Source organism: Carettochelys insculpta, chromosome 25 (assembly GCF_033958435.1).
Source record: "Carettochelys insculpta isolate YL-2023 chromosome 25, ASM3395843v1, whole genome shotgun sequence".
NCBI lineage: Eukaryota > Metazoa > Chordata > Testudines > Carettochelyidae > Carettochelys > Carettochelys insculpta.
Genome location: NC_134161.1, coordinates 14,107,560 through 14,126,475, shown reverse-complemented (window position 1 = coordinate 14,126,475; position 18,916 = coordinate 14,107,560). Strand labels below are relative to the sequence as shown.

Here is an 18,916-nt window from a genome sequence, read left to right as displayed (position 1 = left end):
TCTGGCTCCTATTATAAAAATTAACCACAGCTCCTCCTTCTGCTCACCCCCACCCTCAAAACATTTGCTTCCTATGATATTTACTGCCACCCCCACCCTGCAAAAATTTCAATGCCCAAGAGGAATCAGCCTGTGGGCAATGTTGCTTTCTAATATTATAATCATTCTACTTTACCTCCTCAGAGTGTCATGACTGGAACATAAACTCCAGCAAAGTCACGACATTCACTAATTTGACATTCGCGAATTCAGTTATGCTGGAGTGGTTCGCCCTCCCCTGCACTGTTGACGCCATGCGGCATGAGGCAGTGTAGCTACTCACACAGCACTGTTATTGCTGACGTGTGTCATGAGGCACTGTAGCCGCAGGCGCAGCAGGAGACACCATGGCCGCCTGCACGGCACTGCTCTTGCCATCGCGTGGCACGAGGCGCCATAGCTGCCCATACGGTGCTTCTGGAGCCGCCGTGAGGTGCCCTAGCCACCAGTGCGGTGTGTCCAGATACATGTGAAATTCCACATTCACAAGGGTTTTCAACACTGAACCCTCACAAAGGAGGTGACCCTACTGTACCTCTTGAGACAACTGCTTGCTGGTCCACCCTTCCTCCTGGTCCGGCTCTTTAAACATTGTTATAGACACAAGGACCTAGTGCATGGTTTCCCAAACTAGGGGGTGCGCCCCCCTTGGGGGGCATGAAGAAATTCCAGGGGGTGCACAAGGTGACTTAGCTCCACTCTCGTCATCCCCCCCCACCCAAAGAAAAAGCCAGCCTTTGCTTCTGGCTCGCAGCCTCTGACCTTTCACATGGGCAACCCGGCGCAGCTGCTATAAAAAGCAGGCAGCTGGGGAAGACCCATGTGCAGCTAGCTGCCTCTTGCGAAGAGGAGCGAGTGTGGGTTGGGAAGGGGAGCGGGAGAAGGATGGGATTAGCTGGGAGTTGGGGGTGCCTGGCTTGTAGGAGTGGAATGGAGTGAGTGGGGGATGGCAGGGATGGCTTTGGGGGAGCGGAGGGGCTTGGGCAGGGGGGTTCCCAGGGCTCGGGTGGCTGGCTTGCAGAGCTTGTGGGGCAGCTGGGCAGCTTGGAGCCCAGCATGGAGCTTGGAGCTGGGGCTTGGGCAGCTGGCCCCAGCATTGCAGGGTTTGGGTAGCTTGGACGGTGGCTCTGGCAGCACAGGGCTCAGGTGGGCAGGTGGCTGGTGTGGGCAGCTCTAGCGGCTGGCACGGGGCTCAGGCAGCTGACCAGCTGGGGCCGCACTAGGCACCTGCAAGGTGCCACGAAAAGCTATTCGTACTTATTTTTAATTTCAAGTAACATTTTTATATCAAGTTTTTGTGTTTATTTTAAATTACGAACTGAATTTTTTGTTAAAAGGGGGCTGGATGATGGTAAGAAGAGGTAGGAGGTGAGGGTTTCTCAAAAATCAAAAGGGGGGAACATGTTACTGAAAAGTTTGGGAACCACTGACCTAGTGGATACTGGGAGAAAGGAAGCAGTTCCAGGTACAAGCAGGGTTTGGAAGGCACCTTGCTAGTGCTTCTTTAACCGCTTGATGCAAAGCTCCCTTCTCTTGCAACTCACTGAGGAAGAGCTGCAAGCAGCATAAATGCTGCACCCACCTTCACTCCAGGCAGATGCATGCAGCACTGAAGGAAGAGAAGGCCCTTGCAGTGTCCTGAGGACAAAGTGGAGCCAGCTGAGGGATAACTGCTTCAGTGACCCAGCTGCAGGAGGTGGGCTGGAGATCCTGCCATAACGAGAAGCCCCAGGGACAGAGGTAAATTTCAACACAACTCCAGAAGAACAGAAGGGGATATGTGGAAAGGGGGAGGGAAAAGAACTGCTTGAACTATTCAAGTTCCAAGAAGAGGGCTGGGCTCCCACCATAAAAAGAGACATAATGGCTGTGAACATAACCCTGAGATGAACGGGAACAGAGGTTACAGGGCAGGCGCCAGAAAGCCAGATGTGCCTCTTGTTTATTTGGAACTTTTTGTAGTAACCAAGCCCCAAGGAGAAAACTATTAAGTCAAGCAGAAAGAGTGTCGGGAGCAGAGCTATGGGCTTCCCAAAAACGGAAACTGAGGCACAGAGTCTGCATGGCATCGCACTAATTAATCAAGAGGCACTACAAGCCAGGCATGCCCTAGGCACACAGCATGAGCCAAACTTCTAACTGAGCTGCAGGCACCACTCTGACTAGTGAATGCTCCAGTCACAAACTAGGGGCACAAGTCAGAGTCAGCAGCATGAGGGCTCAGATTTGCAGCCTGTCTGAAAACATTTCCTCTCTGTAAGAGTTTTCTTTGTGCTACATGGCGCTCTGCCCTACAGGGCTGCAAGAAGGAAAAAAAGGATACAGAGTCTCCCCACTGATGCAAGGACAAGATACATTTCTACCCTTTGTACTACTGACATCAAGAATTGAGCGACACCAAGAAAAGGCAGGACTAGGTGAGAAAATGGCCAAGGCTCACCTCACCCTGATACATACACACACACACTTCTGTCACATACTTACAGGAAAAGTGCAGCCCTTCCACTCAGCAAAGCAGCACAACTGTTCATAGTGCAGGAAGCTCTTTGTTGCCAGGAATAAACTCAGATGCAATGTTGTCTAAGATGTTATTGCAATTGGCATGTCAGCTCCTGCAGATGGAGGCTGCCGTCTGGCAGAGAGAGGTTCTGACTAGCGATGTACCCAGTGGGCTCTTTTACAACACCTGTGTCACAAGTGACGTCTTTCTCCAGCCAGATGGCTGCCCCCAGCACTGGGCTCTCAAACCAACAAACACAAGCTAAAATCCAAACTTCAACTCAACCAGTTTTTCTAAAAAACTTGACTTTGCAAATCTAAGCTAAATGCATATAAATGTGCTCTGTTCTCCCACACTCAAACATTTTACTTTACTCTGAAAATGTCTACACTGCAAAATTATGCACAAAGCAAAACGAATAGGTTGTTTCACGATCCAGGCCAATCAAAGGCAGATCTATGTGTCTTTCTGGGAATGCTGTACATTCTTGAAATCCCAAACAGGATTAGGACTTGATTTAGTAAATCTTAACTGTGCTCAGCATGGAATATATGTTAGAGGGGATATCTGAAAGGGCAACTGTTTGCGGGTCTGGCTTTCAACGGGGACCTTAGAGAGTGTGGAAAAATGTGAGTGCATCTCGAAAATGGCAAAGAGAAATGATTGTTTCCACGTACTGAGTTACTGGGGACTGACAATGGAGTGGGAGACTGAAAGAACAGGATGAAGGAAAGGAGGGAGAGAAAACACCACACTGAACAAAATTAGGAGGGTGAGACAACGTGTAGAAGAGGATTCTTGGGGAATAATCTGAAAGTGAACGTAGTGACTCATTAAGGACCTGTGAACACAAATATCAGTGAAAATTAAATTAAGAACTCCACTTGAATAACAAATGGTTCTTCAGTACCAATGTGAAAAGAGAAAATTCATTGTGAAGTAGGGTTGCCAATTGTTTAATTGCACAAACCCAAATACCTTTAACCTGTCCTCCCCCCAAGGCCATACCTCTGCCTTGCCCATTCTCTGAGGTTCCGCTCCTGCTCAATCCATCTCTCCTCCACTTCCCCCAGTCGCTTGCTCTCACCTGCCCTTACTCTCTTTCAGTGGGCCAGATCAGTGGGCTGGGGCACAGGCTCTGGCTGGGGGTCAAGCAAAGGGGGTTGTAATGTGGGAGAGGGCTCTGGGCTGAGTCTGGGCATTGGGGTATGGGAGTGGAAGGGGGCTTAGGACTGGGAGTGCAGGACAGGATGCAGGCTATGGCCAGGCAGCACTTACTTCAGGCAGCTCCCAGGAAGCAACCAGCATGTCCAACTCCAAAACTCAGGGACAGCCAAGTGGCTCTGGGTACTAACCCTGCTTGCAGACACTGCCCCTTCAGCACCCAGTGGCCACAATTCGCAGTCAAGGAAAGCTGCAGAGCCTGCACACCGGGCCAGGGCACCACTCAGAGATGCCCCAGCCACTCTTGCACCGATGAGCCAGACATGCTGGTCTGTTTAGCGAGCTGTGGGGATCTTGCCTTAATCCACAGTGCCACTGGATTTTAAGTAACCTATAATCTCTGACTAGTTTCAGCAGCCTCTGGGAGACTCCTGGCCAATCCGTGAGGGTCGGCAATCCTACTATGAAATCTGCTCAACAGCTAATGTATCTGGTTTATCACTTACATGCTCAGTCTAGAAGGAAACCCTTTTAACAACGAGCGGCCAAGCAAGTAGCTAAATATGTGCTTGGAGAGAAAGGACTAAGTCTTCTTCTTCATTTGGAAAGTATCTAATATATTTTGAGCACCACTGAAATCCTGTAAACCAAGCGTGGCCAACCTGTGGCTCTTGAGCTGCATGTGGCTCTTTGATCAATGAAATGCGACTCCTGCTCAGAGCCACGCACCCAGACTGCTCACCACCGCTCTGTGTGTGCACCTAAGTGCCTGGCAAGAGAAGCATCACTGCTGCAGCAGTGGTGATGGGTTTGTGTGTGTGGGAAGTGGGGGGGTGCTGAGAGTGCCTGACTCCTGGGGAGGCATTGAGCCATGTATTACATATTTATTTATTTATTGTTATCTATCTATATAGATGATATATATTTATTTTTCTCTCATTATCAATATGTATACATATAATACGTGCCTCTTCGCACTCTACCAAGAGCCATTTTGGCTCTTACTCTCTAATTGGTTGGCACCCCTGCAATAAACACATCCATACCAAATTAAAAAAGAAATAGTAATCATCCTGGCAATGATGTCGATGCACCTCCTTGAACAAAACAGGACAGGAAACTACCCTAAAGTTTCCTGGGCCTACATATTGCCCTCTTGTGCTCTTCACTCTGTTTCTGAGAGATTTCACATCCTAATGATTTCTTCAGGCACAAACCCATTTAAAAACGTTTATGATCCTATCAGAAGCCAGACATAAAGTCATCTGATTTTGGAGCCCAGTTACATAGACTGAATTCAGCGTATGGAATCCGTAAAGGAACACTTGCTGTTAGTGGTTTTGTAAAGTCAGGATAGGACCAAATAGGTTATAAGAACTAATCATTGAGCAGTTATGAACAGCAAACACGTGGGAGGGATAAAAAGATGTATTTTAAAGGCTTATAAAGGGTTCATAAATGAATAGATGAATAAATGAATTCGCACATTATAGATGTGGATAGAGTGTATTCTCAATTGTTGAAAGCACATCAATGAAAGATATAGATGGTTGTAAGTATCATAATCTGTTGGACTCTTAACCAATTAATCATTTATTAACACATCTATTAATTAGTTACTAGCTCACAATAACCTACTGTTAGTGGGAAATCTCAACACAAATGGCTAGACATTTGGGGAAATCTTCTTCTGTTCCCATGACATGTCCAAAAAGCAACCAAAATCAGACAATTTGCAATGAATAATCCAGTCAGCCTGGTCTTTGGCTACTCTGCTCAATTTACCCTGTAGAGTCCATTTGTAAGATGGGGGCATCTAAGCTCTAACCCAATGACAATTTTCTCCATAACTGCCCCATGGCAGCTGGGATTTAGGCATCATTCTCATACTGTACTTACCTATAATTCTGGCACTAATGAAACACAGCATCCCTCGTCAGAAATGAAAATTCATTTATGGTCTAAGCTTTCAGAACAGGAACTGGGGAGTAGGAGGCGTTAGCTATCGAAAGTGAAGTAATGAAAACTTGAAACTCGCCTTGTCATATTCAGGAGTATCATGTAGAATCAGCTCCCTCACTCCTGAAATTACAATTTATCCCTGTGATCTTATCTTCATCCTGTAACTGTTGATTCTTCCATCAGACATGATATAACTTTGCAGACATTATGTGCACACAGATGCATGTACTGTCAATCTGGACTTTCCTTTTAAAAACTTCCAGATGTGGTTGCAATGTAGTGGATCTTTTTGTACATATGAATGGAGAACTGGATTTCTTCAGATTCCTTAATGCATAAGGAATCCTTAGCACAGAACCAGTGAGCAGTACCAGAAAGACAGGAGGAATGCAATGCTCAGATGGAGCCCAGAGAAATTTAAAACTTCAGATAGCTATCAACGATTGATTGTCATTCATGCACAATTTACTCATGCTGACCTTGAAATTTCATCTTACTCTACCTCTCTTTCTCAACATCTTTATCTCGTCCAGGTTCTCTTATCTTCAAGATGACCATATTTTAGAGTTGTTTCCACTTTCTAGCTCTTATTCTTTCCCCTTCTGATGCGAGTTCCATAATCTCTATCTTTACAAAGAACAACTTTTCCCCCAGAACCTTTAAACCAAATCCAACATAGTCACTTCAGATTCTCACTTTCTCCTAGTACAAATCACTAGCAGGAGGACAGGGGAAAATACCATCGTAAGAAAAACCCACAAGAGAAAGAAAACAATGAAGGGGAAACAAGATCAGTTCAGTAAAGACAGACAATATGTTGGTGCAGTCAACATCTCTGCAAAGAGACCCCTACACAAGCGTGGAACCTTTGAGACAGTCAAGCATAATAAAGAACACACACACACAAACCCAAAAAGGTGGGCAGAAAGGGTGGGGGCGCTAAACATCGCAAATGCTTACCTTAAAATACATAAGTAGTCTCATTGGGCTGAACTTGGTTCTTGTTACTTAATACTCTACAGAAAACAAGCCCAATGTACAGTCCCTATCCAGTGGACATTCACAGCAGTAGCATCAGCCAGTGAATACCACCCTCTTTAGAGTCAGTGTAAAGACTCCTTCCAAAAAAACCTGTCAGTTTATGGAACACATAATGAGAATAGCTATTTTAAAAAAACAAAGCCACCAAATATATCAGAGGAGAAGATGGAAGGTGGCTGTCCCCCTAGTTTAGTAACCTCAACACCTTATGACACAAGGATCAAAGACAGCTACTGCTGAAGCTAAATATAATTTGCTTTGAAATATTCTGAGAAAACAAATGAGAAGAGACGTTAAGTGAAACCCAGCTTGCAAATCTTAGTTTGAAATAAGCCAATCATTATGTATTTCATACTGTTTGTAAGATTAGAGAGACGTCTCTAAAAAAGCGTGATAGAGCCCACCCCCACCCACCCCCTGCCTTCCCCAGAATAGAATCAAAAATGAACTGACAAGAACTAACAGATCCTTGCTGATTTATTTTAATAATTAAAACAACTTGGACACAGATTAGCATTATTTTCACAACCATTTTTAATATGAAACAGGACTGAAAATGTTTGCTTATCCATAAATACTGAAAAGGTTACGTGGCTTAACATATCTTCTATAAGTGCCAGATTTGTTTGGGGAATGCACGCTTTTGTACTGTGTTACAACAACATTCTTCAGCAATCAAAGCACATCTCTAGACCTACTATACTGACATCAGGATAAGATATATTCTTCTCTCTTTTTTTCCCTGTAGTGGGCAGCAGTGTCAAAAAGCTTTGGTAGCTCAAGAAATGGATTCTTCCCCACACTCAAACCAATAGGTTTTACACTTGAAGAGATATACTTTCCTTTCAACAGCTATGGGACTTCTGACCATTCATTTCAGAGTGCGTTTGATGGAAATGAAATATCTTTATAATTATGGATGAAACCCTGCTTGGTCCTACAGAAAACTGCATCCCTGAGTAAACCTGTTTCATGCTGGTGAGCAACCTACTGAGCACATGTAACAGCTGCTGCATTTGTCTGAATAAAAATTCTACTACCACTGTCTAATTCACTGCTTTGTGAAGAGCTCTGGGATATGCTGAGGGCAGAAGGTACAAATAAAAATCCTAATTCTACCAACCTTAACAATATTGCTGTATTTCTGCAGCTGTTGGGATATGCACTATATGTCTTTGTGAACTAACTGCATGGTCCTCAAAGTAACAAAAACAATAAGCACCACTTCTGTAGCATGTTTCATGCACTTTATGAAGACAGTCAAGCCTAAATAATTCCTTCTGTTACATGGACACAGAAAACAGGGCACAGGCTGGGTGAAGGATTTGTCCAAGGTCACACAGAGCTGGAGCTAGGACCCGACTCCCAGTCCCATGTTTTATCCATGAGATCACTCTGAATCCTGTAGGACACTCTACATTGCTTTGGTGAGTCTCGACAGATTGGGCCAAAGGATGGGAGAATACAGGGCAATATGCAAGGACCTCAGTTAGGATTCCTCCTGGCCTTGATGAGTGGTTCTCATTGTTTTTGAAAGGGTCCAGTGGGAGTCTCCACCAATGTCAGACCATATTGTGTGGAGAGATTATGGTTCCATCCTTGTCTTGGATCCTGTGAAAAAGGTAGCACCACCACTCCTGTGGAACAATCCCTCCACTCCTGTGTGAATGAATTCTTCCCCATCAGTGCTCACTGTGGGAAAATTTACTTACAACTTACCTTCTCCATTGAGAGAAACAATGGAAGTTTGCCCACTGTGTAGCCCTACTGTAAATCCCAAGCCTTAGCAATATCAGCAGCATTGGCAGTTCCACATAAAGCCTACAGGCACCAAAGAACAGATTCTCAAACCTCCATTTGTGTTACACACTCAGAGGAAATATCAGTGCCTACCTGAAATCCATGTTTGCCCCTCCACCATGTGGTCAGCTCCTTCGGTGGCATGTCAATAACAGACACAATATCTCCCACCTGGAAAAGAATGGCCACATAAATACCAGCCCCTGTGTAGCTGGAGACACTGACAGGGTACTGCCAGATCAAATGCAGGTTCTTCTGCATGAAATCTTACAGCCATTGTCTGCCTTGAGGTATCTACCCTGTTATAATCTACCACTGAAGCATGAGACTTAATGCATTATAAATCCTACAAGATGCACCTTTATAATGTGTTCATAAGAAGTTGTTTAAGAGAAGCCAATAGGTGCAGATGCATTCTGATTAAGTGGTGCAATGTGCAATGGAGCATGAATACATAAGCCCTGAAGCACAAAATCTCACACAGCTGAATTCATTTTTCCCCTTGTATGCTATGCGTCTGCCTCTCTCACTGTGGCAGTTCCCTCGCCCCACCAAGCTAAGAACTGCATTCAGGTCTCCTGACCTGGTGAAGATGTTCTCCTCTAAATCAGTGCCTCTTACCTATGAAACCTCATTACCTAATAAGTAAAATTGTTAGTCTTTAAGGCACTATAGGGCTGCTTATTCCTCTGCATCAGGAAGTAAGAAAGCAACTGGGTAGTATGATGTTACTACAGCTGGGTGGGAAGAGACCAACATTAAAGTGGCAGGGTGGCCAAAGAGGCTTTTTGAAACTTCCCTTATTCCTTTGGGATCAATTCCAGAAAAGAACAAACACAAAACAAGGTAAATGGGTTGCACTGATGCTTCAATGGCTGCAAATGTCACTGGCAGAACCAATTCTAGATGCTCTTACTAATTTGGTAGGCGGACTTGTCTCCCTCAGACCAATACTATTTTCTGAAACTGAGTAAGTTCTGCACTAGATTCTGTAACAAATGATAAAGTAGCTCTCATTTTGTGTTCTTTATCACAGGATCTCAAAGGGCTTCACAAACAGATAAGTATAGTCACTCCTTTTACAGGTGGGAAACCTGAGGCATAAAATCAAACAAGGAGCTGATTCAGGAACCAGCTTCTTTAAAACTTTTATTCGACAATAACATTTAAGAAAAACAAGATTAGATATTAAGAAAAACAAAAATGTATACAGAGCACTTTATTTATCAACAACAATAGTATTGCACACTGTAAGCTTATACTGTATTTGCTGTATTTATTTGTATTTACTTTCACTGTACTGGACTTATGGAAAATGTAACTAAAATTTACTTATGGTTAAAATGCCATTTATTTGAGAGTTCCGAATGATAGAATGCTGGTTAAAGCAGATTTTACTGTAGTGGGTGACTGCTCTGAATGTGAATAACCTGCAACACCTCTAAAATATGTGTATTACCTGCAAGGTGTCCCAACCATACTCACCTTGAGAGGCAGGACTGTATAGCCCTTTGTATGTGTGCAGGGTTCTCAAAGCTCCACACACCATAATAGTGTGTGTAAACAGTCACAGCCTCCTTGTACCCCTCAAAGGGCAGCAGAGACAATGGAGAGCTCACTCTCTCTCACATATGTGCGCACACAGTATACAATATGCATTTCCTCCTCTACGTTTTACAAGGAGGAATGTATATTCCTTTAATAATTTACCTCAAAGGACAGTTCATCTGCCGCCTGGGCAATGTATCTCTTAATCACATGGGCAGCTGCAATGGCAGGCACATTAATGGATGATTCCTCATGTACCAGCAAGTGATTCCCCTTGTTATCAATCTGCAGCAAAGAGAATAGTAGACTGTGAGGCAGCTGAAGACATGTGGGCTTGCAAATACATTTTACCGGTGCTCATGCATGGCAGGGAGTTCAAGCTGATTCATAAAGACAGCACAGCTTAGGGGCCCCCCAAAGAGAACAGAGTGGAGAGACAATGTAGGGCACAAAATACATAGAAATGAAAAGGAAGGGCAGCTAATAAATTACATTTCAGAAGGTCACATCAGCCCTTCCATCCTTTCATTGTTGAGGATGCTGTCATTGTGCATTTTTGTACAGAATGCTAACATGGCAAAGGAATGTGGTACGGCTCTCCTTAATTTGTCATAGGATCACATTCGTTTTCTTTGAGAACTTTGCAAAATAATGGGATGACAACAAAAATGCTTTACAAGCCTGCAATTTAATGACAGCAGGGACAGTGCGGCTAACAAAGCTACAGAGAAAACACAAAATCTAGTCTATTCCTCTGCCAGTTTCTATAATGTCTGTTGATGGTTTGGAAATGCCAGAAAAAAATTACATCTCTAATAGTCTCTCCACACTTCCCCCACGGCTACATCCCAGTCAGTTTTTAAAACTCTGCCTCTGAAAAGTAAGACTGTCAGTTACATTGGAAAATTCATTCAGGAGAATTCAAGTTCTATTAGAACACTTTCACTAGTACACATAATAGCTGGGTAGTAACCTGAATTTCCACAGCCTTGCTGTAAATTCTCCAGTTTCATTCAGCTCTACAAGTTCTGATCATTTCTCCTCTTGGGCTGAAAATCTGCCCTGCCTCATCTTAACCTAAAAGATTTTCTTTTACTTTTCAGCAAACATAAGGAGTATCCATGCATCCTAAATGCAAACATTTAAAATTTAGCTACGTGAATATGCTAGCTAGTGCATTTTTCAAGATTTCTGAAGTCTAATAATAGTTCTTCCTGCATGGTACAGCAATGTCACCAGGCAATGGGAAGATCTCCATACACCCTTACTTCATAATCCAGCAGGAGCAGATTCCACCTCAAGAGCTTGGCATTGGCCCCTTTCATTTGATGCAGCCAGGTCAGGGGTGAGTGATCAGCGTACACAATGAAGCCCTACCCAGACCTATACAGCTGCAGCTTTCCAAGAGCCCACATTATGACCAGACATTGCTTCTCTATGGCTGTGTAGTTCTGCTCCCAGGGCAGAAGCTTCTTGCTCAGGTATACAATGGGGTCTCTTTCTCCCCCTTAGTCTACCTGCATAGCATCGCACCTAGCCCATGGCCTGAGGTGTCAGTTAAAACCATAAATAGCTTGTCAAAGTCTACCAGCACAGGGGCCCTGACCAATGAGCCTTCAGAACACAGAGAGCTGACCTGACTACAGTCAGCACTGTTGCCTAAAGTCAGTAAGTGGTCTTGATTGTTTAATTCTCCTCCCTCAATCCACCACGGCTTGTGGTATAAGTGTTCAAAGTGGCACAGAACCATTAACAGAGAAAGCAGTGCTACAGCAGTAATTCATAGTACACAAACAGGGCCCCAGACAGTACACAATACAAGCTCTGTGAGCCAGTTAGCAGCAGAGAGGGCAAAGCAGAACAGATAATATTGGCTGTTTCTGTGCAGCTGTCTTAAAAAATATGGCCAAAAATAGCAGAGAAGAACTCCAGGCAGTGTGCAGCAGCAGTCAAAAAAGCAAACAGGATGTTAGGAATCATTAAAATAAGGCATAGAGAATAAGAAGGAGAATATATTATTGCCTTTATATAAAAACTGGTACACCCACATCTTGAATACTGCATACAGATGTGGTCTCCTTATCTCAAAAAAGATATACTGGCATTAGAAAAGGTTTGGAAAACTTCAACAAAAATGATTAGGGTTTGGACCATGTCTCATATGAAGAGAGATTAAAGAGACTAGGACTTTTCATGTTAGAAAAGGGAAGATAAGCAGGGGATATGATAAAGGTCTATAAAATCACATGTGGGGTGGAGAAAGGGAACAAGAAAATGTTATGTACTTGTTCCGATAAGATAAGAACTAAGGGACACCAAATGAAATTAATGGGGCAGCAGGTTTAAAACAAGTAAAAGGAAGTTCTTCTTCACACAGCGCACAGAGGCGGCTGTGAAGAGCAGAACTATAACAGGGTTTAAGAACGAACTACATCAATTCAGGGAGGTTAGGTCCATCAGTGGCTACTAGCCAGAATGGATAAGGAATGGTGTCCCCAGTCTCTGTCAGATGCTGAAGCTGGATATCAGGAGAGATCACTTGATCATTACCTGTTTGGTTCACTCCCTCTGGGGCACCTGGCATTGGCTACTGTCAGCAGACAGGAAACTGGGCTGGATGGACCTTTCGTCTGACCCGCTATGGCCATTCTTATGTTAACATCTGCAGCTTTTAAAGATCAACTCATGCCCACTGAAACAAGCGCAGGAAAAGATGCGTGCATCTAATGCAGCCTGTGACCTGGAGTCTCAGGCTTTGTCTACACTTAAAAAATTGAAAAGCTGATGCAAAAGGAAGTATGGCCAGGGAATGATTAACTCTTCTGGGGGCCTGGGGCGAGTAGATTTTGTTGTGCCCCCTAGGCTCTGGGGTGGGTCAAACATGAGGAGTCCAGTCAGTGGGAGGGGGCTGCTGGGCAGCAGGGTAGAACTGCAGGATCTGGGTGGGAGGCAGGGAGCAGGAGTGGCTGATGACAGAGAGGTGGGATTTGGGAGGGTACAAGAGACTGGGAAGGACGGAGGGTTCAGAAGGAAGCTTAGGGAGGAAGTGGAGGTCTGAGAGGGAGTCAGAGTGCAGGAGTGGGCTAAGAGTGTGCAGTCTGGGCAGGGGCCAGGAACTTACCTAGCACAGCTCCAGGAGGGGAACAGGTGGCTCTGCATAGCCCTGCTTTTGTAGGTGCCACGCCCACAGCACTCCTATTGGCCATGACTCCCAGCCAACGGGAGTGTCAGGGTGGGGGTGTTTGACTTTTTGGGATGCTGATCATCTCACGAAAGCAGAGTCCTGAATAGCCCAGGTAAGCCATCCCTTCTGTAAGCACAATCCCTGCTCCTTGTAACCTAGGAAACCAGGTAAACACCTTTGTTCCCCAGGAAATGGAAGAAAACAGATAGGTCGAGCTTGGCAGTTTTGAATTGGACGCTTGGAGGTGAGAAGGGGCTTAATGTTGAGGCTGGAGAGGAACAAAGGAAGCAAGGATCCAGGTTTCGGGACCCGCCCTCCAAGGGCTTCCACTCCCCAAGATGAATTGGACTGACTATTTCGAGTTGCAGTACTGACCACTCTGTACCATGCTGTGCCCCTGTCGACTAATAAACCTTCTATTCTACTTGCTGAATGAGAGTCGCTCCTGACTGTGGATGGGATGCAGAGTTTGGTGCCTCACAAACTCTGTAACAGGGTGGAGCCTGGCTCCAGTTGTGGGTGGTGGGATCGGGAGAATGCCAGTGCGCAAAGATGTTCCCCACATCAGGCAGAGCCACAGCACACAGGGGCTTTGATGGCTGCATCCCAGGGCCCCAGGCTAAGCCCCTCCCCTCCTGTTTTATAATCTGGCCCTGAACATGGCCATGACAGGAGTGCTGGGAGAGAGGGGAGTGGCTAACAACATGGTGCTTTATTTACAGTGCTGTAACTCGCTGTGCGGGCGACACATGGGGAGCGGGGTTTCCATCACCGCTGAGGCAGAAAGTTGCAGCGCCAAGAAGCAGTGTCATTGTCGACTGAGCCTCAGTCCCTTGTTGAACCGGGCTTACCGAAGCAGCACACTGACCCGCGGGCTGTATCACCTGAGTTGCTGCTTTCTACTCCTCTGTAATCAAACAGTGCGAGACTGTAGTGTCTTTCAGCTGATAAAACCCAAATGGGATCTGATCCTCCAATGGGTCCTGTTGCCCGTGCCACTTGTGCAAAGCAGGTGTAAAACGTTACCAGGGTGGTGCTTCCACAAAGCTGAACCACACAGCTTCTTGGCCCTCACTTTGCACTGGTGTAAGGACTGTACAAGAGGCAGGCTGCAGAGAATGAGGCAGTTGACATGAAAAGCAACACTGAGCACTACACGCTACCTCCATCCATGTGAGGGCAGGCCCGCAGTTGATCTTGTTGCCTGCAATGGCTGAGAGCCGTGCCAGGTAAGCCATCAGCATCTGGGTGACAAGCTGCAGAGAAAAAGAAACAACTAGTATAATTACTCTGCTGCTATAGCCCTTTTTCCCAGCTGGCATAGCTGTTGCCGGATTAACTAGCGAGGGAGATATGCGGAGTTTACACTGATACTGATTTAGTTCCCATTACGGTGGGATTCTATGGTTTGGAGGAGAGGAATCAGTGCAAATATTGTTCCAGGAATTACGCATTTCTATATCTGTAAGACAAGAAAGGTTCTCTGTGAAGGCTAATTGCCAGTGTCAAAATATCTGAAGCCCTGAAGTCCTCTGTTTGCTGCACATTTCACATCCAAACAGATTATTCCAATTATGACAATCCAACACATCTGAGAATGATTTCGTAAAATAAAACAGAGGCTGCCATTTCCCCACTGCTTTGGAATGTGGCAAGCCAGAGTGGTGAAACACTCATTTTTCAAACAATAAACAAGAGCTTTTAAAATACTCTTTGTAATGTGCCTTACATGGATGTAAAATGACTTTCACCAAAAAAGAGTTAATTTGGTCCCTTTGATTCACGTGATGCTAACAGTATTAAGAAGTTCTGTGACCGATTGGAAACTCCAGAATCAAAAAAAACATTGTTGAGCCAAAACATCTGTTTTGCTGTTTAATTTGAAATAAAAATAACCAAAAAGAACGGAGATACCACACAGTTGCAATGCCACATTCCAAGGTGTGGCATTATATTAGATGTCACAGCTTCTCCTGTGCACACAGATACTTCGTAGCCAGTCTCATGCTGTACAACATACAATGGGTGTGTTGGAAAGATAATGGCCCAAACACAAATCTAAAAATTCTGATCCCACTGAAGCTAATGACAACCCTCCATCAGTGTTGAGGGGTCTAAAATTTAGCTCTGTATTGTCACACAGTCAGATAACAGCCATGAATCCTGAGAGTTCCATCCATGGATCTTTCTAAGGTAGGTCTACACTTACTGGAAGATCAAATTCTTCAGGGTCAATCTTCCAGGATTCAATTTAGCTCACCTAGTGGGAACACACTAAATCAAAGCATTGGGGCTCTACAGTCAACCCTGGTATTCCTCAATCTCATGAGGAGTAAGGGAGTTTGATGGGAAAGTTTTTCCCATCAACCTCCAGCTGCGCAGATGGCCAGAAAAAAAAATTGATCTAGGATACATTGATTTCAGCTATTCAATTTTCATAGCTGATATTGCATATCTTAGATCGACTATTCAGTCCAGTGTAGAGTTGGCCTAAGGCTGCAAGGAATTCAACACAGTCAAAAGGACTCTAGGTTGAAGCAGGGGTCTAATGCATACAGAGCACTTCCTTCAACCTCTAACTGGCTCCAAACTGAGCTGTCAAAAGTATTTTTATAGACCTTTTTTTTTTTTTTGAAAGGCAAAGAGACTACATATTTAAAGGAACTTTCACAATACTTTACATGCAGCGAACTTACAACAGGCAAAGTTCAATTCCCACCTCATTCCCCAGTGCCTACATTCACCCATCCACTCAGGCCCACCTCCGGGAATTACTTGCAAAATAAAAATGCACAAATTCCATTGCCAGCAACTGAGGCAGAAAATAATAAGCCTTGAAAGGCTCCAGAGCCAATGGCTAAATGATGAGACCGCCACAGAATTAATCTTGGAGCATGTCATTATATTTATTTATTTTTAATTGCTCCATTCCCATGTTATATATAGGAGATTAAGATTTCTACACGGTCTCCAACAATGCCTTGAAACCAATACAAAACCAACCAAACAACCCATGTCGATTCCCTGATGAGATATTGAGTGAGATCCTAGACTTGTTAAACAAAGTCAAAAACACACTACTGACTCCAACGAAGCAATGGATTTCACCCATTGTGTCCCCTTTCTCCATCCTCTTCTGCCTTGGACTTAAAGGAGTATGGGGATGGATTTACTGATAAAACAGGCTATGCTCTGCAAGTCTGACATGGGTTGGAGCTTTCTGATTTCCCCCTTTTTCAGTCACAGGGCTTACAGGGAAGCAACATTAGCCTCTTGATACTGAGGCTCAGGTTTTGTCAGTACTCAAGCCCTCACCATGGCGGACACACTTACAGCCCTCAGGCCTATAGGATAAGTAACCTGTGATATAAAGCAACAGGAATAGTCCAGCACTGTGATGCATGCTCTTCACACAGATGAGGCCAGACCCAGACCATGGTTTGCCTTGATCAAGTCCATGAGGCTCAGGGCTCATCCCCTACAGTGATGTGAGCTGGCGCTGGCGCCCAGCCACACTGGGAGCACCTTGGCTGACGTGCCAGCAAGGAAGTGTTCCATCACTCATATTGGCTGAGAATCACAGGCAACTGCGGGGTGGGGTGCTTCCCTGCAGCATAAAGAACCATCTGGGTCTCTCACAGGAGCTGCACCAGCCATTTCCTGCCTCTCCACCCCCAACCACAGCCTGCACCCTCACCCCCAGCCTGCTCTTTGGCAGCTCCATGCCACACACTAAACCCTTCATTTTGGCCCCACCCCAGATCCTAGAGGGTCACTTAAGGTATGGAGCAATGGGCCACCAGAAACGTTAATTCAGTCCTGGGGGTAAGCCCTGAATCTCAGCACCTCTTCCCCTACCCTCCCATCTGTGGGCTGGACCTTAATGGGCATGATCCCCACCCCCCAGCTCTGCACCCACAGCCAGTAGAATATGTTTCTACTGGTGGTGCACACCTGCACATGCCTTGGTGCACATAACATTTATTCTGCCCATGGATGGGGAAAAAGCTAGAGGGAACTCTGTTCTCCACTTCTGACAGACACTGAGGTTTCTCAGAGAATGTTTGGTTGTGCTCATTAAAGTAAAATAACCTCCTGTAATCACAGCTAGTACTTCTTCCTCCCAATCTTCCAAAGTGATTCACCTGTGTACTCCAAGCAGATGATTTTAGACACAAGCAAACCCACAAAGCTTGGCTAAAAGTATTTGAACTAATGAAATACAATAATTCTGACCTGTATCACAGACTGAAAGTCTGATTATTCCGTTTTGTTTTTTTTTTCTGCATGCTCCGTAGCTGCTCTACATTTATACCAATTTGCAAAGCACGTTCCTTTGCTAAGGTGACAAACGGGAAAAATTTTCTTTCCATCCATACTCAGAATAAATTTTATTATGTGCATCAAGGCACATGGGAAGCGTGCGTCACCAATCGGAACACACGCTGCTGGCTGTGGGCACTCTGCTAAACACCTGGGCTGCACGTGCATCTCTCCTGGGCAGCCGCCCAAGTGCCCTTATGGAAACGCTGCTGACAAGGAATGTGCTGTTCCAGTTACTTTTCTGAATCAACTCCCAAAATCTAATTCACAATCTATAAAACTTCTGCATTTTAAAAACTATAACAAAAGCTCAAACTATCCTCTGTTCATGTGTAGCTAGTGCTGAGTCTGGTCAGCGCTTTAACTGCTAGCAGGGTTCATATTTTACCTCTGGACTGTCCTTCAGGGCATCGGAGCGGGGCAGCTCTGCGAGCTGGGAGAAACGTCGATCATAGATACAGAGGTGGAGATGTTTATCAAGCACTCTGAAATCTTCATAGCTCCGTTTTACGATCCAGCTCTTGCCCTGCATAGAGAGAAAGACACCACATTAAGTTGCTTTGATCATCAACAAAATATGACAATCCAACCAGAAGCAAAGGGAGCCACAGCTTTCTTTGCTGCCTGTTTTCCCTTATGCAATCTGTTGGTATGAATACAGGATACCCAGTTATTTTTATTGTAAGCTTTAGTTTGAAAACGCTTTAAAAGCACAGTGAAACAGGTTCACACCTGGGGTTATTCCTCCAATTTCATGGGGACTTAGTTTAATTATGTCACTCAGGGATGTGGATTTTCCACTCTGATGATAGACACAGTTAAACCAACTGAATTTTCTAGGGTAGACTAAGCCGGTAACATTACACCAGGGCTAAATTTGGCTTACTAACTTTAAAAAAAAAAAAAAGAAAGAAAGACCTCCAAAACCCACATTTCCTCCCTCTGCCAACATAAGGTTTCTATAGTGTACTCACCATCCTGGGGATCTGATTGTGTCAGTGAAAAAAGCAAGTTACAAGAAGCTGTCAAAACTATTAAAGTTGAGTGGTTTCAGGAGGGCCCTGCACAGACCCAGAAGTCCACTAGCACAGATCTGAAGACTGGACTGGGACCTGTACTATTTTAGTGTACGGCTGGGCACCTTACAGAGCAGACCCTCAGTTGATCACAGTTCACCTAAAATAACTAACATCACCAGCATATCTGCTCCAGAATATATAATCTTCCCATTTTAAAATACTGACTAAATACATTTTATAACCAAGCCGTAAATCGGGAACTACAGTTCCAAGGGTTACGTTTCCATTATGTTGTATCAGGAGACAAGAAAGCAAAACGCTAACATAGCAACAAAG

General features: G+C 44.7%; 1 protein-coding gene across 8 annotated transcripts in view; it reads right to left on the bottom strand.

Moving 5' to 3' along the window:
• The window catches only part of ARHGAP32 (Rho GTPase activating protein 32), a 407,411-nt gene that overhangs the window by 91,952 nt on the left and 296,543 nt on the right, over positions 1 to 18,916 (bottom strand). For all 8 annotated transcript variants that reach the window (XM_074976799.1, XM_074976796.1, XM_074976797.1 and 5 more), the window contains 4 exons: positions 17,950 to 18,087; positions 14,402 to 14,494; positions 10,217 to 10,339; positions 8,600 to 8,677 (listed from right to left, as the gene is read on the bottom strand). In XM_074976799.1, coding sequence (XP_074832900.1) covers positions 8,600 to 8,677; positions 10,217 to 10,339; positions 14,402 to 14,494; positions 17,950 to 18,087 — 432 coding nt within the window. The remainder of the gene's footprint in view (positions 1 to 8,599; positions 8,678 to 10,216; positions 10,340 to 14,401; positions 14,495 to 17,949; positions 18,088 to 18,916) is intronic.